Source organism: Anguilla anguilla, chromosome 8, assembly GCF_013347855.1.
Source record: "Anguilla anguilla isolate fAngAng1 chromosome 8, fAngAng1.pri, whole genome shotgun sequence".
Lineage (NCBI taxonomy): Eukaryota > Metazoa > Chordata > Actinopteri > Anguilliformes > Anguillidae > Anguilla > Anguilla anguilla.
Window position 1 is genome coordinate 45,013,910 of NC_049208.1, and position 24,962 is coordinate 45,038,871.

The 24,962-nt window shown below is 38.5% G+C and overlaps 2 protein-coding genes across 8 annotated transcripts in view; one reads left to right on the plus strand and one right to left on the minus strand.

Moving 5' to 3' along the window:
* LOC118233205 (ankyrin repeat and IBR domain-containing protein 1-like) overlaps positions 1–24,962 on the minus strand; it is a 252,676-nt gene that overhangs the window by 12,445 nt on the left and 215,269 nt on the right. For 4 of the 7 annotated variants that reach the window (XM_035428618.1, XM_035428621.1, XM_035428617.1 and 1 more), the window contains exon 19: positions 3,411–3,469. In XM_035428618.1, the coding sequence (XP_035284509.1) occupies positions 3,411–3,469 (59 nt within the window). Of the gene's footprint in view, positions 1–3,410; positions 3,470–11,408; positions 12,064–12,094; positions 12,607–24,962 lie in introns of those variants that run through there. The other 3 variants (XM_035428620.1, XM_035428623.1, XM_035428624.1) reach the window with 3 other exon arrangements.
* LOC118233206 lies at positions 19,762–22,226 on the plus strand. Its single transcript, XM_035428625.1, has 9 exons — positions 19,762–19,971; positions 20,113–20,282; positions 20,399–20,637; positions 20,757–20,872; positions 20,952–21,006; positions 21,125–21,322; positions 21,455–21,688; positions 21,773–21,818; positions 22,018–22,226. The coding sequence occupies exons 1-9, from the start codon at positions 19,829–19,831 to the stop codon at positions 22,110–22,112; spliced, it is 1,296 nt and encodes a 431-aa protein (XP_035284516.1). The 5' UTR covers positions 19,762–19,828; the 3' UTR covers positions 22,113–22,226.

The following is a 24,962-nucleotide window of genomic DNA, read 5'->3' on the forward strand; positions in this document are numbered from 1 at the left end:
AACACCCAATCACAGCACCACAGAGGAGGGTCATAATCTGAAAAAGTACAATTTAGCCTGGACAGTACCCTTACTGATACAGCACATGCTACACTACTATAGAAGGGTACCCCACTACACTGACATTGTCTGGTATATATATATCTTCTTAATCACAAAAAACTTTGGTTTTAAGTGAAACGTCTGAATTGATCGAAAGCCTCAAAGGTCAGGAAATGAAATTGATCAGCACTAACGCTAACATCAGCCTGATACACTTATTTTGAACCTTTTGGAAAATGCAAACATTTCACTTAAAACATTAAGATGCATTGAGCTTGCTAGCTGTTATGACCTGGTCTAGGGTCAGTCCGTAACAGGGTGAACGATAAGGAAAACTGGTATGGAAACGTACTTCAAACCGACCAGTTACTCTGGTTCCTATCTGCCTATCCAAATTCAACTGAATGCTGGCCAGTCTTTGAAGGTTACTGGGTATAGGGAAGCTTTGAGCACTGAACTTCGGACAGTTAGCTGATAGTCGGCAACTAAAATTCTGAATAGTATACCCCCTACGGAGCTTTAGATCTCAACCCAGAGTAGCTTCAAAAACAATAAAGGAAAAATAACAAAACAAAATAACAAACTTGTGTCTCGATGAAAGGATTTTTAGTCCAGCTGGGAACACACTAACAGGAGCACTGGGATGATGGGAACAAGTCAATGGTTATACACAAGATATAATCAACAAACAAATCAGAAGGGCTAGACGGGAATCGGAGTCAAACAAGATAGGGTCAAATGAAGCAATCACTAACCACACCGCACCAACCATGAGTTTGAAGAGCTAGTCTCCGCTGGTAGGTGGCAAATGGCAGCTTTTTAAAGCCGAGCAACCGGATACGGAAACGAGTAATTAGATGACAACTGGATCGAAGAAACACACGCAAAAGTAACAAATGTGAACACAAACTTACGACTGGGGTTGTAACACCAGCAAACTAGCATTACAATCTGAAATTGTTAGTGCTAGCTAGCCATATCAAAGTAAGTTAGTTAGACAGTTAGCTAGCAGAAGAGAGATCCTAGCTACTAAAAATATAACATTAGTCACCCCAACTGCAATCAGCTGTCTAGCTAACAGATAGCAAAGACAATATGATACATAACGTTAATAGAACTGGCTAACCACATGGTCTTGCCCTTGCTTTACTGGATCCGACTCAAATTGCCTGCTTGCCACTTCAGAGCAAGTCATTGTGTGACTGACTGCCTGCTGCTGTCACAATTAACTATTAGCTAAGGTGCACGCTCCTCATGATGGAGTGCAGCTAAGTTTTCTGCTCTAGCTGATCTCTTTTGGCCACCCTCACTTCGCTGGAGCTGGCACAATATAAAAATATCTTGTAATTTTGGACAGACTGATACTGTCCTTCTACTGGTGTGCCAATATGCTGCTGCCTGTCTGTCACACTGTCACTGGACATAACAGTCTCCCAATGTTTGTTTAGAACTTTAGAATGATGGAATTATTCAAACTTGAAGAGGCTAGCCTGATTTTATAAGTCAGCATTGTGTCTTGCCATGTGAAGTCTCTTGAACATTTCAGGATCCAAATTTAGAATTTTGAGGTCTCATTCAAATTTAATTGGGATGACAGGTATACCATTCCACCAAGTTACACCTTGGCAGGGCAGCATGCCTCATACTTATACAACACTGAGTTTGCCACTTTTTTTGTACATTTCTGTACCTTATGATAACAGACAGAATTCATAAGAACTTCACACGTCCACAAAATAAAGCCCTAAACTTAGGGAATTTTCTTCTATTCACCTATGACAGCTCCGCAACACACAACAACCACAATCACATTGCTGGAGCAATGGTCGAAGTTGTCAACTGCTTCAGATTCCTTGAACTTCAGATATGACAACCTCACCTTAACCACAATCACTGACTGCATTCTGAAGAAGGTACATTTTCTACAGTGTCTGAAGAAGTGTGGCAGGGGCAGACAAACGCTTGTGAACTTCTACCTCAGCACCATTGAGAGTCATCACTGACGGCATCATCGTCTGGTACGGCAACACCAAATTACAGGACAGGAAGGGTATTTATAAAATCATGAGAATGGCACAAAAATCATAGGATCTGAGCAAAACTCCATTGGTCAGTGTGTTGAAGACGGCAAGTGTTAGCGAATGTTCGCGAACATATTCAAACATATGCAAACTTTTTTCTGTTCACCACGAACGTTAACTAATGTTACCAAACAGTCTGAAAGGGTAGTGTGCCACGAACAAAAATGACTGCTGACAGTAAAGACACTGAGCGAAAAAATGTTGCCCTTTTCATCTTGAAATGTGAGCGAAAAGTAAAATCATCATATTGAGGAATGACTACCTCGGCATATCGCTCAATTCTGCAGACCTGTTCATTAGTTGCGCTACATGACAATACAGAGTGTACTCATATAATATCTTTCCTGTCAGGACCGCTATCAGTGAAGTACTCGAATGTGGTGGAAGCCACTGTGAAGACCCTCTGTTTAGACACATCCATTTTTAATAAAAATGCATTGGTGGCAAACTAAATGAAATGTTTATTTAAAATCGTTCAACATTAACTGTTCGCCGCAAACTTAGTTTAACATGTGCGCATCGTGAATGCACGTCAGATCTACACTGATCACAAAAAAAAAGCATGAACCGTACAGGACCCAAATCACCCAGGATTCCAACTGCCGAACCCATTTGATTATTTACTCATTACATTTGTTGCCATATATTCTATCCTTATTTTTATGCAGACCGGCCAGAGGTGAATGGGCTACGTAGCCCATTCCAAGATTTCTTACCTTTGGGGACTATTTCTCACCACCGTTTCAGTTTTGTTTTCCGCCCTACTGGAGAGGATTTACCTGACCTGTTTTCTTTTTGGAAGTACAGGCCTGGTTTCTGCCCAGCTTTCCTTCTGTTTCTCTGTTAAGCATCTTTGTGACTGTTCTCAGTAAAAAGTGCTATACAAAATTTTTAAAAATTGAGCTGAATTGAAGTTTGTGCAGTTGAAGCAGGGCAAGTACTAGAGCCCGTCCGATGCCAGATTTTTGGGTCCAATGCCGATCCCGATTTTGGAGAGTCCTAGCCCACCGATTACCAATGTTTTGACCGATATTTTGTCAAGAAGTGCAACATTTTCAAATCAATTTGAAAAACTTTTTTTCATTTATTTGAAAAAATTTTATTAAAGTTTCTATGTTTAAGAACATTTAACTTATAAGCAAACAAATAAAAATTAAAATAAACACACAAAGAACTTTTTAGATATATCGGTCGGGCTCTAGCAAGTACATAACACCAGTTCTGATTTTCAGAGGGGCTGGCAGGGATATAGTAGTCATGAAGTTAGGAGCTGGTCAGAATACTCACAGAAGCTGAACTCACCATGGAGGGCCCATGTCTCCGTCCACCACCACCTTCAAGGGCATCTGTGTGGACACAAGAAGTCAGGAGACATTGGACCTTGCCAACTGCATAACACAACCAGTCAGATAATATAGACAGGGACCACAAGTGATAAAAAGGGTAATAATCAAAAAAGGAATAAGGCAAGTCTATGCCAAAGAAACTATGAACCATATTAAATGCAATTAGCTTCTTCATCAGATCCCTGAAAGGTCCATTAGATAAAAACAGCATTGAGTTTTAGCGACTATTGTAGCAACTGTGATCCAGGTGTATCTCCAGGCAGCTTTCCCTTATTCTGCATTAACTGCAGGCACCCAGAGCAGCAGCAAGTCCTAAGAATAAATTCAACTATCTGATTAATAAGCCTGTGAAGATAAAATGGATATAGAAAATGGCCTTATAAATGAACAGAAGCTCTCTTCTCACATAAGGACAGAGGCACTGTTTTATACAAAATACGGTGATGGGTACTATATGCATCACCAGTTATAAATCTCAATGCTGACTGGTAAACAGCATCTAATGGTCTGAGGCTATATTTACACTGCAGGTTTTGATTTCCAGTCCTGTTTTTATTTTCCCTATATCAGATTTTTTCAAGCTATTGCTTTCTAAAATATTTTGAGAGGTCTTCAACAAATATCCCCTGCAATTTAGCCTGTACCAACAGGCTTAAAAGGCACATAATTCATCCACTGGCGTGAGCTTTCATCCTCCATTTCACTACCTTTAATAAAGGCATACTATGCAGAATTTTTACCTTTATCTTTCGTTTTCACCGAATTCATACACCTTTACCAGTATTTATTATTCTAAAATGTGTTTGGGACTTTTCTGGGTGTGGGACTCTTTGCTGTGTGGGGAGGGATGAGTGTGGCTACAGAGCCTGTGGTATGGGATAATATTTTGGTTGACACAATTGCCTCTAGGGCAGAGGTTTTACCAGCCAGAGGGAAATACTTGCGAGGTTTTGACAGTAGGAAGCAGCAGAGTGTCATTTTTCCTCATAAGTAGATCTTTCATTATACTGCATTGATGTTAATAGAGAATTTTAGTTGACATAATTCGGTGGTGCATTTCGGGATGACTTGGCATCTTTAGAGAAACTGTGATGTGGAGATAACATTCATATTTGGAAAAACAGAGACATTATGTTTTTGTTTGTATTCGCTGGACAACTAACTCCACTCTGACTGGTTGTGGACTGGTGTGCTGTGTACCCATGACATGTTCTACATTACCATCTAAAATGAGTTTAACCCTTTTGTGTAATCCCCCCTGGGCTGCGTTTCCCAGAGTCTCCTTAGCGCTACGTGCGTCGTAAGGTATACCTTAAGGTCTTCCTTTAGGTCTCGAGCTGTTTTCCCAGCTCCTTAGCTAAGGTATACCTTATGAAAGGTATACCTTTAAAAGGGTGGTCTGAGGCACTCGTAAGCTGTCCCTTAGCGCTGCGCTCCGCTAATCCTGTCTCAGTTTTGCCTTATTATGCCAACATTTTGCTTTTCAAATCGACAGTTGCATCTAGTAACACATCAGCATGCGATAATGACAGTTTAATATTAACTTTACGAAAAGTTAATTATCCAATCAACGTTTCTGTGCATAGCACGTCATGAGAATGTTGATGTTTTACCTGTCTATCCCCATCATGATGGTAATTAAGTATAGGGCCTATCCATGATACTAATCCAATTTGTGAAAAGAAAAAAAAAGTTTGTTTTAATTAATACGTAGTGGCGCTAACTGAGGATATGGCTTTTCCGACTGCATACCCTGCAGAAATTAGTTTGTTTGTGTGTGAGTCAATGATCATACTGACTTGGAACAAACCGCCGGTTTATTAAGAATATAAAACCTGTGTGTGCAAAGCCAACGTTGAGTGAGTCTACTTGCATGACCGAACTAGAGCACGTTGATTGGCCTAGCCATAAACACACATACAGGTACAGTGGCTCATAATGAACAAACATAGCCAAATGATCTACATCCCCTTCCTTTAGCTCACACCTCCTATATAAAACAAAATAGCACTGGGTAAATATCAACATTATGGAACATTTTTCTTACCATGTTGTTTTATGATTTTCGGTAAACAACCCTATAATGATATTCTTGGTTAAACTTAAGATTATCCAACAGCAAATTAAGGTGGATGAACAAGTCACTTTAACAGGTAGACCTATTCATAAGGCATACCCGGTATAGAATTAATCATGATCAATTTCCACAGACGCGCTTTTGCCTGCAGAGAAAAGTCCGCGGGAATCAGTGGATATGCTGCTCCAGTTGCCTATATATTGTGTGACAAACACAAATTAACATTAGACCTTTGTTTCAATAAGAACAAAATTATTCACCCATATGTAGCCTATATCCTTTTCCCTGGGCTTCCACGAAGTCCCAGACTATGGCTTATATGTCCTGATTGATGCTTTTCATTTTATCCTTTGTAGCCTATATGTACGTATTTATTGAAACTATCACAAGGTCTCGTCTTAACTGACTCTTAAAGAGATTAGCAGATGATCTCTAGTAGGCATAGCTTCCTCTTCTGCAATATTAGATTGATGTAAAATGATTATGAAAACACTTGTTATATTAAAACGTCATTCACAAGCCTTTACAAGTGAGACAATCGATTCGCTTGGCATCGATTGATAAACTTTTCAGCACCACAGTGAAGGCCAGCTCCAACTTACGATGTACCTTTGAGGTGTCCCTTAAGGCAACTGTTAAGGTATAGTCTGGGAAACACTCGTAAAAAAGCGGTTTCCCTTTGAAAGGTATACCTTAGGAGCCATCCGCATACAGTTAGATATTACTCCTGCCTATGGGTGACACAATATCATTCATGTAAATGGTGAACAAGACTTGCCTCAAAATGTAACCTTGTGGGACTCCTTTATTTTTGCTAAGAAAATCTGATTGTGAATAACCCAATACAACACATTGAGATAAGGTAAATTTGAAACCATCTATAGGCTACAGAATCAAAACCAGTACGTGAAAATTCTCCATAATACTATGGCGTGATCAACTGTGTCAAAGGCTTTAGACAAGTCATAGAAACTGGTGGTGCTTTGAAAACATTGTAATTCCTGTAAACATTAGATTGGACTGTAATAATCATTGAAATAAAAAAAAAATAATGATGTATCCCTTGGAGTGAACATTTCAGAATCATTAAAATCATATGAAAATGATATAAAAACTGTGGTCTTCTCTCTTCAAAAGTATTTTATTGTGAAATATTTGGCATTATTTGGCACAGTCAAATAACACTTCTCTAAATTATAAATCGTCCAACAACTGCACACATTTTCACAAGCAATGAGATACATGTAGTGCTTTTTTGTATGGTGGGACATATAATATGAATTAAAGCCAACAAGCTAATACTTTTGTAAGTTGCACAAACAAAATTTAAATTTTTTTTCTTTATTCCATTTGATGATTGTTATTACTTAATGTGAAAGCCAGCTGTATTTTATTTCTCGCCCAGCTGTCCAATACTGCCTGTTGACACTGAAATATATACAGTTGAGGCCAAAAGTTTACATACACCTAGGCTAAAGATATTCAAAAGATATTCATAAAGATATTAACTCAGTTTGTCACAACTCTGCACATTTCAAGTAACCATACATTTATTTTGGCAAGTCAATTAGGGCATCTACTTTGTTCACATCAGTGGTAATAAAAAAAAATAGATTAGAGACAGATTTATTTCAGTTTTAATTCACTATATCAGATTTCCAGTGGGTCAAAAGTTTACATACACTTTGTCAGTATTTGGTGGCATTGCCTTTTAATTGCTTAACTTGAATCAAATTCTTGGTGTAGTCTTCCACAAGCTTCTCACAATACTTTTCCAGAATTTTTTCCCATTCCTCCTGACAAAACTGGTGTAACTCAGTCAGGTTTGTGGGCCTCCTTGCTGGGACACTTTTTCATTTCAGTCCACAAATCTTCTATGGGATTCAGGCAAGGGGCAACAACTTGCCTCTATTAGTGAAGCCGTTTACTCCAGTGGCTACAACGTGAACTGCAACGCCTGGTTGCAAAATAAACTTGAAACCCCGCCTACCCAATGTTAAGTCAATGGGGAAAGCCTGAAAAGAGGCCAATTTTCTCTGAGGAAATATAAAGCAAAACATTTTTTTACACATGGTTTAACTAATTAATCCCATCCCTTGTAATGTCTCCCCTGGGTCTGATTTTTTAAAACAATTCCACCAAAATTCCCAAATCTGGGTTAATTTCAGTGCATGCAATGCAGCTTGTCCTACTACTGTATGACCATATAAGGATTTCTCAATCCTTGCAGCCAGGCAGAGTGCTTCAGCGGCAGGTATGATGCTGTATCGTTTTATTCCGATTAGCTAGCAACATACAATCTCATCATTTTAAGTCCAAGGTCCAAAAATGTTGTGTGCTGCATTCAACTGTACTAACCACTATTCTAAGGATTCTTCTCTCCAGTTCTTTTAGTCAATACATTTGAGATATTTTCAGATAAACAAGGTTCTATGTCAAAACGCGATTTTTGACCATTTCGGGGTTTCAGTTGATTCTCATAAAGTCTCGTCTTTTATAATTTGTATATGTCCTTGGTGAAATCAGATTTGTAAGCCGTTTTGAAGCTTCTTTAAGAAGACAAGCTAGGGGGATTTTAAAGCTTACTATCTTGCCATCAATCTATCTGTCTTTCTAGCTAGCTAGTTATCTTGTGATATATCTGTCTAGCTATCTAGAGATCTAAGTTATCTGTCTATATAACTAGCTAGCTAGTAAGCTAGCTAGCTTGCTAGTGATCTATTTTATCTATCTATGTAAATATCTAAACACTAAACGTATCTTGCACAATTAACTTTTTAAAATGTTACGACAGTTGGTAATTAATTGTTGATGTTGCACGTATGTTCATTGTTGTTGTATGTGGACTTTTTGTAGTTCAATATAATCATATTTTTTAGTTTTTCAGTACATAAGTCTTTGTCCCAAAAACATCCAGGGCTGTGGATACCCACAAGTCAGCAAGATCTGGCTAAATAACAGCGAGGGTTGTGGAGGAAAATCCCTTAGGTTCGGTGGGTGAGTCGGTGATGCAAGAATAAAGACTAGAAATTATGATTTCTTCTAATACCCTTTTTATTCTCTTTAATCAATAATCCTTTTCATGTACGTAGGCCTACGGGAGGTCTCTAATACCATAAAAATACATAGAGAGCGTCTTCGCATTATGTTTTTACATCCTTTTTATACAACCAGATCTCCTCCTACCCTGATGTATCTTCCCTTTAAAATAACCAATCCCAGCCTAGGTCAAACATATGTTTCATAAGTTAGTTTAACAATAACTATTATATAATTTTCCATTTTAATCAATGACAGATATTTCACTACACACACTTACAGAGAAATGTATATGCATGACTTGAATAACAAGTATTTGTCCTCATGGTTAACAATTGTTCCATCTTCCAGTTTCAAAGTACATGCACTTTACATGCATTCACTGCATGCTGTAATCCAACTGAAATATTGACTCATATACACACCACCATGTTCTAACAAACTATGTTTATATCATTGCTGTTGCCGTGATTACTTTGATTTTCATTAATTCATTTTAATAGAATATAATCTATACATTTACTAGATATAGCAAATCAGTTCTTTCTAAATCAGTATCCTTTCTCTTCTCTTACAACTCAAAGGTCTTCTGCACAAGACTGTTTCCCACCAGAAGTTACTTACAAAATTCCACTTAAGTAAATGTTTACAATTTTCCCTCCTGCAACTGGGGTTCAAAGATTCTCTAGGTAGTATGCATCAGTGTACAAGGAGACCACTGTCTTTCCTTAGTTACAAATAGACATAACACAGAATACCTATTGTTCTTCAGAGATCATCCCATAATCACATACATTTAAATATATTCTTGATCAGAACAATCTTTAATAAGAAGAAATGTAAAAACATTAAAAGAATGAAGAAAACCCATACTTCCACAGGGTCCTCTCACTATGAGCTATTGACCACGGTTTTGTGGTAGCACCATAGACCGTATAAAAATAGCTAGGCTACCGACATAACATTCAAATGTTTACGAGTGTTTGTGCAACATTTTTAACCTGAAATTATTGCTGGTCTGTGTGGGTAACCTCAATACAAGTCAGCGAGATCTAGCTAAATATCAGCATTTCAGCACGGTTGTACTAGGAGGATCCTCTCGCTATGACCCCGCTGTTGATTACAGTTCTGTGGTTACACGGACACGCTCGTATTCCAGACGTGGGTGTGTCTAATTACCATGTAAGGTAGTCAGGGTGGAGTTTCCCATAGTCCTGGACTCCACTGAGCTTGCGTTGGTTGCAATGGGCAATGGCTGCGCCCTAGTTTGGGCTTCATGCACCAGTGAGCACTAACCATTGCAAATCAGTGGGTGACGTCATGACACACTTCGTCCATATCTTTATACGGTCTATGGATTCAGGTCAGGGCTTTGTGATGGCCACTCCAATACTTTCACTTTGTTGTATTTAAACCATTTTGTTACAACTTTATTCTGGCTTCTTTATACTGGTCTTTGAGTAGGGGCTTCTTCCTTTGCGTGACAGCCTTTCAGGCTATGGCAATGTAGGATTATCTTAATGGTGGATGTAGATACTTTGGTACCTGATGCCTCCAACTCCTTCACTAGTTCCTTTGTTGTTGTCTTGGGGTTCAGTTGAACCTTTTGGACCAAAGTTCATTCGGTCCTGGGAGTTAATTTGTGCCTCCATCCTGAACGATGCAGTGTCTGTGTGGTCCCAAGATTTTTATATTTTCCTACAATTGTTTGTCCAGATGCTCTTGGTACCTTCAGTTGTTTGGAAATTGCTCCTAAGGAGGAACTGCGCTTGTGGAGGTCCACAATTTCTCTTCTGAGGTCTCGGCTGAGTTGCTTTGATTTTCCCATGACATCAAGGGTAAGAAGGCAGTGGCTCTAAAGGTAGGCCCTTAAATACAGTCACAGGTGCCAATTAACGCAGAATTCACTCCTAATTATGACAATTGGCTAATGAGAAGCTTATGTAAAGTCATTACATCAATTTCTGGAATACTGTTTAAAGTGACAGTCAACTTGGTGTATGTAAACTTTTGACCCACTGGAATAGAAATTCTTGCAAATTTATTAAAAATAAAAAACGGAAATATCACATTTATATACGTATTTAGACCCTTTGCTATGACACTCAAAATTGAGCTCAAGTGCATCCTGTTTCCATTGATCATACTTGAGATGTTTCTATAACTTGATTGGAGTCCACCTGTGGTAAATTCAATTGATTGGACTTGATTTGGAAAGGCACACACCTGTTTATATAAGGTCCCACAGTTGACAGTGCATGTCAGAGCAAAAACCAAGCCATGCAGTACAAGAAATTGTCTGTAGACCTCCGAGACAGGATTGTGTCAAGGTACAGATCAGGGGAAGGATACAACAAAATTTCTGCAGGGACTCTAAAGGTCTCTTAGACCATGAGAAACAAGATTCTCTGGTCTGATGAAACCAAGATTGAACTCTTTGGCCACAATGCCAAGCGTCACGTCTGGAGGAAACCAGGTACCGCTCATTACCTGGCCAATACCATCCCTATGGTGAAGCATGGTGGTGTGGGGAAAAACACCTCTACGAATTGTAGATCAGTAAGGACAAATAATTAAAACTTATCCGTTTTAATAATCCTCACAAAGTATAATCATAATTAATCAATCACATAAAATTAATTAAATCCGGATTATGTATTTCAATATTAAATATTAAAACAATAACCAATGATATCTTGCATAAGTTCTTTGAGGAGGTAAGCTCAAGCATTTATGCGAATAATAATCAGACCAATGGTTTAATAAAATAGAATTTATTTAACAAATATCAAACAATCAAAAATAACAAACAAAACTAAAATAATTAAAGGCTAAATAGAAAATGAAATAAAAGCAGGACTAGACTGTTCTGCGTGTGTCTAGTCATGTGTGTTCTCCAGCACACGTGGGGCAGGGAACAAAAGCTCCTCTGTTGGAGCGAACCTATGAATCAGCTTTTAGCATGTGCTGCTAAAAGCTGGCCTGGAATTCAGGGGAACGGGGTGGATAAAAGACTACTGAAGTTAGCTACATCTAGCTAATTTCAGAATACCTTTGTATTCTAAATGTAAGAGACCATATATCGAATGAGTATGTTAGTGCATGAGAGATGACATGCACAGATCTCCGGTTAAAAGGACGACAGACTGTAAGCTAATGTAAGTAAGAGTATGTACGCTTAACTATGCAGGCTAGGCAGCTGCAGCTAATTAACAAGAGACGATATAATCTACACACAACTTCGCATATACTCAGTGACAAAATTCCTTAAAAGCAAAGAACAAACAGAAATTTCCTAAGCTAGTTGGTGCCTGGATGTTTGTCAGTCTTACTGCTTGAGTGCAGATGGTTCTGTATGGTGCAGGCTTGTCCAAGGAAACTCTTGACTTTGACACCTGCTGTGAATCAATTGCGCTGTAGAAAAGCCAGTCCTCATCTTGGTTCTCTTTGTCCTGGAGCTGGAAGCAACTGTTGCTTTCTGTGGCAGGAAAGTACATAAACTACACACGTTCAACTCGTTGCTATGTTGCAAAACACTAGCAAGTGTAAAGTTGGTAAACAAACTGATCCCTTGATGGATCAGTTTCCTTAGCTTACTTGCAGTACAAATAAAACTTTTACTTTTAGTTACAAACGTCGGTCGTGGCTAGAACCAGAGAGAACCAGTGCTTCTCTCAGCATGTTCCTTTACAGGCAGGCCTTAGCTTTCTTTAGGCCCGTGTCCTTAGAGAGAGCCTTGTGCACCTCTCTTCAGCTCGGCAGCAAAAAGCAGAAGGGACAAGGAGAGACAAAAAGGCACATTTTCAGGACCTCAGACTGGGGTGAATGTTCACCTTCCAAAGGACAGCGACCGTAAGCACACAGCCAAGACAATGCAGGAGTGGCTTCAGAACAAGTCTGTGAATATCCTGGAGTGACCCAGCCAGAGTCTGGACTTGAACCCAATCAAACATCTCTGGAGAGACCTCAAAATAGCTGTACAGCAACGCTCCCCATCCAACCTGACAGAGCTTGCGAGGATCTGCAAAGAAGAATGGGAGAAATACCCCAAATACAGGTGTGCCAAGATTGTAGCTTCATAGCCAAGAAGACTCAACGCTGTAATCTCTGCCAAAGGTGCCTCAACAAAGTATTGTGTAAAGGGTCTGAATACTTATGAAAATGTGATATTTCAGTTTTGTATTTTTAATAAATTTACAAAAATTTCTAAAAAACTTTTTTCACTTTGTCATTATGGGGTAAATTGATGTGGATAAAAATGAATTTAATCAATTTTAGAATAAGGCTGTAACGTAACAAAATGAGGAAAAAGTGAAGGGGTCTGAATACTTTCCGAAGGCATGTAGGTTAACGGTAAACTAAGCATTACTCACTAAATATTACTCCTTTACTTGGTAGATATCTAGCTAGTTGCAATAAGTTTCCATATATACTTCACGTTTCCTTGACAGTGAAGTCTCCTCTCCCCACCGGCACAAATCACACACACACACACACACACACAAAAATAGGTACTTTTTGCGGGGGGGGGGTCGGTGTGCACTCTGTGCCCTGACAGGCTAGAGTTTGCACTGCCTGCATTAACACAGTGGTTCACCATTCTAGCTAGCCATGAAATGAAAACTGTAAGGCTAACTGGCTAAAACGATTGACTAACAAGTGACCTACTGCACTCTGGTAGGGTCAGGCAAAGAATGGACTTGTTACTTCACAACCCGATATCAAAATTTTATTGGGGGCGTGGCTTAGAATGCCTACTTTTTACTTTTTTTTACAGGCCTACATTTTGGCCCATGTGGCCTGCATTTATTTTTAAAAATCCAAACCATCCTCTCCATGAGCTCAGAATTATAAACCCATTAATACATTTAACCTACATGTTGTCCTTTAAGTACCAGAAACTTTGTCATAGTACAATAGCTCTCATGAATCACTCACAATACATCTGTCCAGTGCACAACAGGTTTTCCTCAAACCACTACTTAATCTATTGGCATGTGCCGTTCTTTTTTGTCATCCTTGCCTGTTCCCGGTCCCTTGGGAGCCTTGCAGGCTCAAAGTATTGGCAAGAGGATTTTATACCTCATCCAGTCTCCACAATGTCGAGATTGAGATTCATCTTCCTGTTAATGCTGCTTACTTTGCCATTGATCATAGCTCTCGCTCTGTTCCGACTTCCCTATGTTACGTCATGTTCGATTTCCCCTGATTTGAGCTGGGCGTGGCCAATCACGTTACAGAATTAAGCACAGATGTCATTCTAAGTGTTTTTAATTTTTTACTTTAGAATCCCATTGCTACATTTTCCCACATATTAAATCACTGGGTATGTCAACCTAAAAGTTGCCCTTGAACTTTATTTGACTGGTTTTATTTACAGTGGTTTAGGGCTTCAGTTGGTGCTGCCGCCGTGAGAGATCTTCCCGTCAGAGGCAAATTTGGTCCATATTTTTTTTATTTCCATAGGAACTACTTGTTGTTTGCAAGATCACCACCTGGTGGCAAAAGTAAGCGCAAACATTTCTGACAGGCTAAATCTTCAACCGTGGGACTCACAAGCAAACTAGAACAGTGGCTTCTGTCAAATTACCACTGCTCTTATTTTAACGGGAAGGGAGAGGAAAATACTTTTCAGTGACAAGCTGTAAATAGGGACATGCTTGTTACCCATCACATTTTTGTGTGCATTTGAGTGAAATGTATGTCTATAAACGGTTATTCAACAAACTTCATGGGCAGACTGCAAAGCTTAACAATAGCGTAGTCAGATAGTATTCCGCACAGTATAACCTCATCCATGTTAGTTTCACTAAGGATATAGGGGAGAGTCAGTACAAATAAAACCCAGTCAATAACTTTTTGTACACTGCTGCTAGTCGCCATTTGAAGATTGTATACATGCAGTTCAGTCCTATACACCAAATGATTAATGGAAAAGAAACTGGTCACATGCATTGATTTATAAGCACACACCTGATTGGTCTGTAAAGTAGACTATGCTTTTGCTATTTAGTTTTGTATTTGTTTTAATGCATAAATAGGCTGTGGACAAATTAATCAAACTTTTCATTTTTTTAATGTACGATAACCTAATCTTGGTCGAAATATAATGGTCTGTTGTCAATGAGATAAATGCATCCCTTTGCAACGCTGTAAAACAATGAACATTACTTCATTCACAGGTCGGAATATTGTCTTACAAGAGCCTACATGGACGTTTTGCTGTAGGCTAATTCATGGTAATGCTAATAAACATCCAGCATAAATTATCCGACATGAACAACTGAAATGGGAGATTACTGACATGCCAGAGCTGTTTGAAGTAAAATTTCACAGTGCAAGGCTAAATATTGTCTAAGAAAATGAGCAAAATTCAAAAACTGTTGCATTGTTACCGACTCACCCCAATGTCTGATCTGCAACAAGTAGCTATACAGTAAAATTGTTTTAATTTAGAATTTATTAAAGATAAATTGCCTGAATTACTGAAATAAACAATTGTTGTTTAGCATTTTAATGTGTGGAATTATTATTTCAAGGCATCTTTGAGAGAGACTGGAAAAAATGTGCAGAAAAGAGACGCCAGCAATAAGCAAGCAAGGCGAAAGTGAAACCTGACACCATGATATTTTGAATAAAAATTAGCCTAGTTGTTAGTTTTGTATTCAATGGTTTTTACTGGCAGTTGCATTAGCGGGGGTTGGGGGGTGCGGTGGCACCCGGGACCCCCTGGGGTTAAGTAAGGGGGCCCCTAAATCCCAAGTTTGCACTGGCACATAGGCAACTCATGTCAGCACTATTAAAATCTATGTATTTAACAGATTTGCCAGCTATGTACCTAACAGATTTGCCATAATGTAGCCTATAACTGTTGAGATCAATGTATGGTGTTCTAACAATCTTGGAAAATATTCTTATTCGGCACGGTCATTGTGGAATCAACGGTAGCAGTTCTCCCTCAAGGGGCCCCTCTCATATGGAGGAATATTTTGGACAAAATTAAATAAATAAATACATCATGAAATGTGAGCATAAATAATTAAATGTGGCACGAAATGTACATATGTATTTATTTATTTAATTGTTTATTTATTTCAATAACGCTATGTGTTGGAATTCTTCTATGATGGAACAGTTACTTGTTCACTGGGCAAGGCAGGCTTATGAATGAATACCATTCCATAGCTACTGGCTAACATTAATGCAATGCAACTAAGTGCTGAATGTTTCTTAATACAGAGAAAAATAATTAGAAGCAGCCTCAGTGGCTCAGAATGGTCAGAAGTTCTCAGAACTGATCAAGTGACTACTCATATAGCTTCCTCAGTGAAGTGTGTTTCTTGTGGTTGGCCAGTTAACCTCTAGTGGTCGGCACGCCGGCGTGCCGAGATTACTGAACTCAGACATTCAGTGCTACTGCAACCAAAGTACATGTTAAAAACATAAACGCGCTGTTTTAGTTTCATTAGTAGACGATACACGACAACTATGCCAAATACGGGGTTTTGCAGTGCCACCATTGTCGCTCTGGTCGCTCATTTAACATGCACCCCCTCCCTGCAGTCTCATCTAGAAAACACCCCCCACCCTTGACATAATGGACAATATTGTCTATCTTGGCATTCATAAAAATATTCTTTCACCACTAAAAAATCGTATTCCGTCATAGCAACAAGATAAACCCGACAATAGCCCTAAGATATGCATATACAGCAGTGAAAACGCTGCTCACTGAATAACGAAATAAACGAGAAATGTTTTAAAAAATGATACCATGTAATGGCTACAGTCAATATCTGGGACTAAATATTTAATAAATATACAACCTCACCATTGGTTTTACGCATAGAGATGTCCCTTTTGAAACTGAGTGGTCATATAGTGTCTTGGACAAACCGTTTGGGAAATATGTGTGATGCCTGGATACCTTCCAAATTAGCTGTGCGTAATACCACACATGTTGTTTACGGCGTCGTTGCCCTTTTTAGTACAGTCTGGCTTGATTGACAATTCATTTATTCAGTAGGTGAGAATATAAGCTTTCTAACGATGTATAACATGTCTAATTCTGCTTTTGGAATAGAGTTTTATAGGTCAGCGTAACCGAAAATATTCTTAGCATCGCATTCACTTACGCATTCGTTCTGTGGTAGCTGCACCTAACAAAACGTGGTCAACAATTTTTTGTAATATCTTCGAAAATACTATTATTATTTAGGACTTCTGGACATAGCTAAGCCATATGTTTGCTGATAGACTTAGCTGACATCGTTTTCAGGAGCAAAACAGAAGCGAATAGAACAGTATCATTGATACTGTCTCTGTCCCCATCTACTGAACATAGATGAGATTTCATCATTGCTATGTAGGTATTACTGCTGAAAATATTTCGGTTATATACGTTATTTTTGAAATTGAGTGTCTTTAAATAGGTTAGTGGTGTTATATAATGTGGATATTTCACACTGTAATGTAAGTGTTGGATGGTAGTGTAATAGTTTTTGTGAAGCATGCAACAGTGACGACGTGAGAGTTGGAACATTGCCAAAACGTGGTGGATGGTTGAAAATTGTTTTCATGTCGTCCCATCCTCATACAAGAAAACATACGAGAGTAGAGCCCGACCGATGCCAGATTTTTGGGTCCGATGCCAATCCCGATTTTGGAGAGTCATAGCCCACCGATTACCGATGTTTTGACCGATATTTTGTCAAAAAGTGCAACATTTTCAAATCAATTTGAAAAACTTATATTTTATTAAAGTTTCTATATTTAAGAACATTTAACTTACAAGCAAACAAATAAAAATAAAAATAAACACACAAAGAACTTTTTAGAATAAAAAATGTAAAAGATGATATTAAATTAAATATATATATTAACACCATCTTTAAGTGTGTGAAATCAAAATAACTCCACACCTTGCTTTTACTCCTTTCGTTTCCAGCCATCTATAAAACATTAATTAAAAAAAAAACAGTTTTCCAGTTTCAAACATGTATTTTTATGAATATTATTATTATTGTTGTTATTAATTTGTTATTATTATTTCTTAGTATCTATTCTCAGTAAATTAATTACATTTTCTTATTTTATTCCTACTACATGATTTCAAAGAGTAAGACTTTACCTAGTGAGCTTTCCTGTCCATAAGAATTTGGTGGTGAAAATAACTACAATGCGGTCTGGCGCGTGACTAGATGACACACTCGCTCACAATAACGCATTAGCTATTGACACAGCCTCATTATTTCTTATTATATATTCTCAGTATGTTAAATGAATTATATTTTCTTATTTTATTTCTACTACATCTCAAAGAGTAAGACATTATTTAGCGGAGCTAATGAGTGAATAAAGTGTAACGTTAGATGAAATTAAATTGACTGGATGAAATACGTGAAAAAAACTACAATGCGCTTTCGTGCAGGTTACCCACGCTAACTGTTGGTTGATTCACTTCTTGAACAGCAATCCTTCTCTCATGTTATCACGACAAAGCTAGATAACATGGCTTAAAATGATCCATGTTAGAAGTGTTTTATCTGCGTTTTTACTGTCTGGTTAGCTTTCTACGCTGACGCGTGACTAGATGACACACTCACTTGCAATCACGCGTTGGCTATTTACACAGCATCATATAGTAGCCAATATCATTATCGCAGATAAAAAAAAACTAATGTGTGATACATTCACCATTAGTTTCATACATTCACCATCACCATTTTATTTTGGCTGGTTATTTATTTGAGAATACAGCGATGTCCTCTGGAAATGTAGATCCTACGCTGCTTATATGCTCACTGCCACTTCATAAAGGCTTGCTAGTCAGCTAGCTTGCTAAAGTGAACCAAATAAGTTAGCTAGCTCGCTCGCTTGATAATGAGGATTGATAAACATAGTGGTCGTATAAATGCATTTAATTAAAAACTTTCACTAAATATACATACCTTTATTGCGGCAATCGAATCTGTGCAGACAAGTCTTGCAGTGGAGAATACTAGATGAGGCACGAGTGACAAACGTCTTATTACAGATGTAGCGCGTCAGCTGCTGCAGTTCACACTTGTATTAGAGCTCCCTCTACTGGATAATTCTAGTAAATAGCAATTACAACGTTCGAACAGACAAGTACAGATAAATAATCAATGTTTTTTTTTTGTTTATTATACTTATTTAAAAATCGGGACACATCGGCTGCATAACTGCCGATTCCGATGTTGTCAAAAAAGTCAAATAATGGCCGATATATCGGCCAAATCGATATATCGGTCGGGCTCTATACGAGAGTGCAGAGTATAGAAATACATTATTACACATTTAGGTACTGTACTGCATTGTGTGACAATATTTTTGTATTATTTTTTAAATATGATAGCAAAGTTTCATCTTAAACCTTCATAAGGGGCTCATTTATATATGCTTTATAATGGACAAAAACATTTAATTTAATTTTGGAGAGATTTTGGGTATGTTTCTGGACCCATAGATATTTTAGACCACTGTACGGACTGAAAGCTTGTAATTCCGACTTGAAAATAATGCAACAGTGATTTTCTTGAGTCAAAACAGTTGATTTGTAGTGAAATATGTGAATATGCTGTGATTCACAGCAATGCATAATTTAGACATTTTGGATAGATTTGGAGATGCTGGGTACACTGCTTAGTTTTTGCTTCATACATCTAAAGTAGTTCTACATATCCACCCTTAGATTTTATGAACTTGTGGTCAAGAAGTTTTTCATCCAGCGCATGTATAGTTTAACCTGCTGTATATATGCAATCTCTCAGTAAGCCTCTGTGGTGTTCACATCTGGAGTTATAAAGCTTTAAATAGGGTACCCCCTAAATGGGCAAGGATTGGCAAGATTTGGCTTGTGCGCTGAGGGGTTAATGTAAAACTGTTGTTTGTTATTTTGCTGCATTGTCCAGGTCACACTGACACAACAGCCCTTGAGCCAGTGTTGAGAGTTGAACATGAGGCTGTGGTGGGTGCTTTCAAATGCCTTTACTGGCTGGTGAAGCATGAAATTGCCCACCACACCAACTATCCAGCTCTACTTGAGCTAGCAGAGCTGCTGGGTTGCGATTATTTTGTCAAACTTAAGGTAACTACATGCTTATTAATATCTAAAGCAACTTTGTCACCCTTATTATAATTTGACGAATATCACATCTATTTAACTATTAGTATTTATTTTTTCAAAGATTGGAAAATCAACCAACTACAGGTCCCATCGCATGGTAGATGAAATGCTCGAAATACTGGCCAGTAATATCGAAGCACCCATCCTGGAACACATCAGAAACTCTCAGGCTGACGGGCTTGAACTTGAAGAGAGCACAGATGTTGCTGTTATTAAACAGCTAGATGTGCCTGTTCGGTAAAGAGATATATTTTTAATATGACATAAAACATGGATTCACTTAGTTTGATATCTAAAAAACACGTATCATGTCATGAATATTAAAAGATCAAGCTATTCAATGTGTATCTGTCTAATTTTCAAATATACCTTTATCAGATACCTTGATAAAGAGGGAGCTCTCTTTTGTCAATTTTTGGACTTATTTCCACTGCCTGATGGGAAGGCCAACACAATTGTGACTGCCATCCATGACATCACCGATCGGAAGGGCATTCCCCAGGTCAAGATATCTGGTCTTGGGACAGATGGTGCAGCAGTGATGACAGGTAAATTTACTGCATCCTTCTCCACACCAAAGCACTTTATATATTTATTGTGCTTTAATTTATTGTGTTTTTATAATTAAACTTTTTTTCCTCTTCGCTTGTCTTTTTTTAATTAGGATGCCAAAATGGAGCGGCAAAACAACTCTGTGACACCATGCCATGGCTAGTTACAGTGCACTGTGCTGCCCACCATTTGGCCCTGGTCTGTAAAAATGCTTCAGAGACAACACCGTACATGAACACCTTCAAGGACCACCTGCAGCAACTCCACCTGTACTTTAGAAACAGCGTCAATAGAACAGCAGTCCTGAAGGCAGCAGCCACAACCCTGGGCATCTGTGATCTGAAGGTGAAGGTAAAACAAATCTTCATTCTTTCCAGGAGAATTAGAGATCATAGACATCTATATTTAGGGTTAATTGTGCTTTATTTGTGCCAGAAATGTACTAATTATTTCCCCACAATATTTTATAGGAGGTCAAAGACAGTTTCTCAGCACCAGGCAGTAGCCAATCTGTGCAGGAATCTACATGCAGTACTAACGACCCTGGCAGACGAGGTGGAGCACAACGAGTGCCCTGTGGAAAAAGGTCTTTACTCATTTTGTGCCACATACCGATTTGTGGCTATTCCGTACCTCCAGGCTGACGTGCTGCCTCATCTGGCAAGGTTGTCAAAAGTTTTCCAAAAGGAGGATGTTCATTTCCTTGCCGTGAAAGACCAAGTAAGATTATTCCCCCTTCTTTTTTTTTTACTAGAAAATTGATTTGATATTTATGGAGAAGATTTAGGTGTGTGATTGTCACATTGCATACTAAATTGAATTTGTGTTTTTTTCTCAGGTGCCAGTCACAATTGAGACAATCCGCAAAATTAAGGAGGCAGGTGACCATCAGCCTCCTGGCTCAGCCCTGTCTACACTCCATCGCGATCTGGACAATCCCAATGGAGAGGAGAGGGGGAGGAGAGGCCAGCGGCCCAGAAACCCTGATCAGGATATACCAGCAAGCGATGTATTCTGGGAACAATTTTGCACTCAGGTATTTACAAGAATTTGGAATACTAGCATAGTAGTTGTCATTACTGCCAAAAGAATGCTGAAAATACAAATTTAAGATTTGTACCAAATAAATTATCAAGATGACAAGATATTCTTATCTTAAACAAATTAGGTGATACAGCCATATCTAGAAAAGCTAACAGATCAGCAAAATGAACGGTTCCATCAACTGCACACCATGGGTGCATTCAGTGTCCTGGGTCCACAAGCAGCCAGGAACCCAGATCAAGATGTTCCTGTGAGTCACCTGAAGACCCTTGCTGCCAAGTTCCCCCCCATGGTTGAGGAGGCACTTTTGGAGGAATGGCCTTCATTTAAAGAACATCTTCTTACTGGTGTGGTGAAGGTGAGAGACATTTTACACAGCAAGCTTTGTCCATTATCACGTATCTTATTCATGTGCCTTGTCTTCTGCTTTATCTAATTGCAGGACAAGACTCAGTTAGCTGTCATGAGGGAGCTGGCATTACAGTATGGTGAGCTTGGTCAGCTCTATCCCTGCCTGAGCAAGCTTGCTGCCATTGCGCTCACCGTTCCTGTGGGAAGTGTGAACTGTGAACGTGATTTCTCCACCGTGAACAGCATACCAGATTACAACTCACACAACTCATGATTGCTTTTATAAATCTATCCATACATTTACGAATTTACTAATAAAGACAAATCTTTTGGTAGGTGAAAACAGACCTCAGGAACAGGCTGCAAGGAGAGTACTTGGGGGCCTGCATGAAGACTTGGGGGCCTCCTGTGGCAAAATTTCCATATCATGATGCCATGGTGAAATTTTTCTCAAAGCCAAAGAAGATAAAGTGCAGCAATGAATCATGCACACTGTGTTCATGATGTCCTAATGTTTTGCAAAGGTCATAGGTTACACAGCTTATTTTTATGCAATAAATGCAGCTTATTAAGTCATCCTCTCCTTGTGATCAATTTGTTTTAAGTCTTGATTATACCGAGCGAACAAATCTGAACGCGAATAAATAAATTGCAGACCGCCTGCTACGCCATCTGACTGGAACCAACTGCGCCAACATGCCATCCCGCGCACCTCGTCTGTTTAGGGTTTTTTCGGTGCATACCACCAGGCCTGAAAAACATTCTAGGGGAAACACTGAATCATTATCACTGGGGGGAAAGGCATCATTGTTTGTGCGACTTTTGGTTTTGTTTCTAAGCTCCTCAGGATGCTGGCAGCTTAACATTTTAGGACACCTTAAATATATGAACGCATGAATACATAATAACTGAGTAACGTGTAAAGCAAGGTTTTCTTCAAAAATAATGTGTAATAATACCTTCAATGAGGTTAGATTTTTTATAATGACCCAAATGATTTTGGTGCAGCATTAGGTACAAGCACAAATGTTTGTAAACAAAGTCAAATGGCCTGTTAAAGTGAGCCCAGATGCCAATTTTGTTTTAATGTTCAAGCGTGGAACGCCCGTGAATGCATTGCAGGCAGAAATTGTCACCTCCCTCTGTAACTACAGTGATTATACAGGAAGAGGGAAGTGGATAATAAATCGTATTAAAGAAAACAGCCATTATTTTCTGACCAGTGAGGTATTTCTCTCATGAAAAACGTGTTTTTAACGTACAAGAATGTTAAGTTACTGACACACAAGGTAGCTAGCATTAAATATGCTGAAAATGGCGAAAGCGGAACTGGTTCATTTTTCATCGCTGGCAAATTGGAAGTGGGCAACTTTTTGGCAAGGTCAGGCTTATCCGTTTCTCTCTCTCTTTTCTGATATTTCCTAATGTAGGGGACATGCCGCTACTCATAGTGGGGCACCAAACTGTCGAAGATATAAATAAATATCCTCACAGGTGGTGCCAGCATACAATAATCAGTCTCATAATTTAAGTGTACAAACTATAAATTGGCAACTTAAATTAATAATTAAATTAATTATTATTAAAATTACACATTCATAGTCAATCTTAACCAAATCATAATATACATTCAGCTACTACTAAATTAATATAATATATGATTTAGCTAAGGGGTGAAGGTATTCTATTAAGTTCTTTGGATTAGCAGCGGCAAGGGTAATATAAATTCAACACAAGGGTAATATAAATACAGACAACCATGTAAATATAATAAAGTTTATTAAACACAAAGTACCGAAAAGGCAAAGCACAATTCTCTATGATGATGTATAAAAAACTATGAGTGTGTAGGCGTTGTGTGTGCGTGTGAGTATGTGAGTGAGGAGTATTGGATGTTCTCCTACGTGGGGGGTTGTACACCGTGGACACGTGTTCACGGACAACAAAGGAACAAGATGGAGTATGAATGGAGGGGTTTTTGAATCTAGACAAAGCTAGTGAGAAACAATGGCGTATGAAGCGTACCAAACAGATACAGGGTAACTGAATAGCTATCTTATAGCTGCGTTTCCACCGCAGGAACTTTCCCCAGAAACGAGGAACCGCCATTTTTAAAAACCTGCAGCCGCAAGTCCGATTTATTATTTTCAAAATAATACCTTGAATTCAAACCTTTATGTTATGCGGCGCAGTAGCCTACTTTTGGTTATAGCCTGCCAACGTTTACAGATGAGAAATTAAGATTGAGGATTATAACATGTGTGCTCTTCTTTTCTTGCTTTAGCGTTAAGTCTGTTTTAAAAAATATTAAACATTCATGCTGGGACAGCATATTACGTACCAAAACATTCTAATGGTTTAATTTGGTTTCTGAATATTTTCATCTGGATTTTCTTTGTTAGCCTGTTACAATTGACTCAAAACACTTGACACAGTTATGTGAGATATGCGGTAGTTCTGCGCAATTTACATCGGGGATACAGTAAAAGCAAACAGGAAAAAATCACCTTCCACACTTTTTGTCAGGGTAAAATAACAGGTTAAGTCTAGTAATCGTCCCTTTTGCTTTTTCAAACTGCCATAATTTTACTCTGCGATTCTTCAATTCCACAAAAAGACCAGGAAGACTAGACATGGACTTATGGTGCATGGTTTGCATCTGGAGGGCAAAGTAAACGGTGGCTGTACCACTGCAATATTAATAATAATTTTCACGCAAGTCTGAGTTTTCATTCTATTTATTCTTGTCATTTTGCGATTATATGGAAATGACGATGAGAGTCAAATGAACCAATTCAACAGCAAACTGTTTAAGACGTGTGCATGTTTTCTACTATAAATGTTGTTACCAGTTATTTGTGGAATGTGAATGCATTCTGTCGCCTCGGATGTCAAGACATGAAAGTGAATGTTTGTATAAAAACATAATGAATGTGTTTGAGAGGATATATAAAATAGTTTCAATCTGTATATTAGCCTGTTATATCCTGTTTGTTGCATAACAACGGTCCAAGTTGAACTACCAACGAAAGTTTTGCTTGACAACGGTAAAATAATATGCCCAAACGGCCGCGGAAGAATATTTCAATTTCAGGTGATTAAAACGATAAAAACCAATAAATACTAAAGTAGTCATTGTTGGTAACCTGTTGTATAAGTGGAATAACCCACTCCGGGCCGTCCCGTTATTGGAAAATAATGTAGGCTACTCTGGTGGTAGTATTGAGTTACAGAAGAAATCATACAACTTTTTCATACGTCAGCGGACTAATTTGCCTAAT

Bases quoted from the DNA above. Each gene is read 5' to 3' on its own strand.
- LOC118233206 (XM_035428625.1), top strand. From the start codon at position 19,829: ATGGTAGATGAAATGCTCGAAATACTGGCCAGTAATATCGAAGCACCC. The intron at 19,972-20,112 runs GTAAAGAGATAT...TACCTTTATCAG, and splicing joins CAGCTAGATGTGCCTGTTCG to ATACCTTGATAAAGAGGGAG. The intron at 21,323-21,454 runs GTATTTACAAGA...TAAACAAATTAG, and splicing joins GGGAACAATTTTGCACTCAG to GTGATACAGCCATATCTAGA.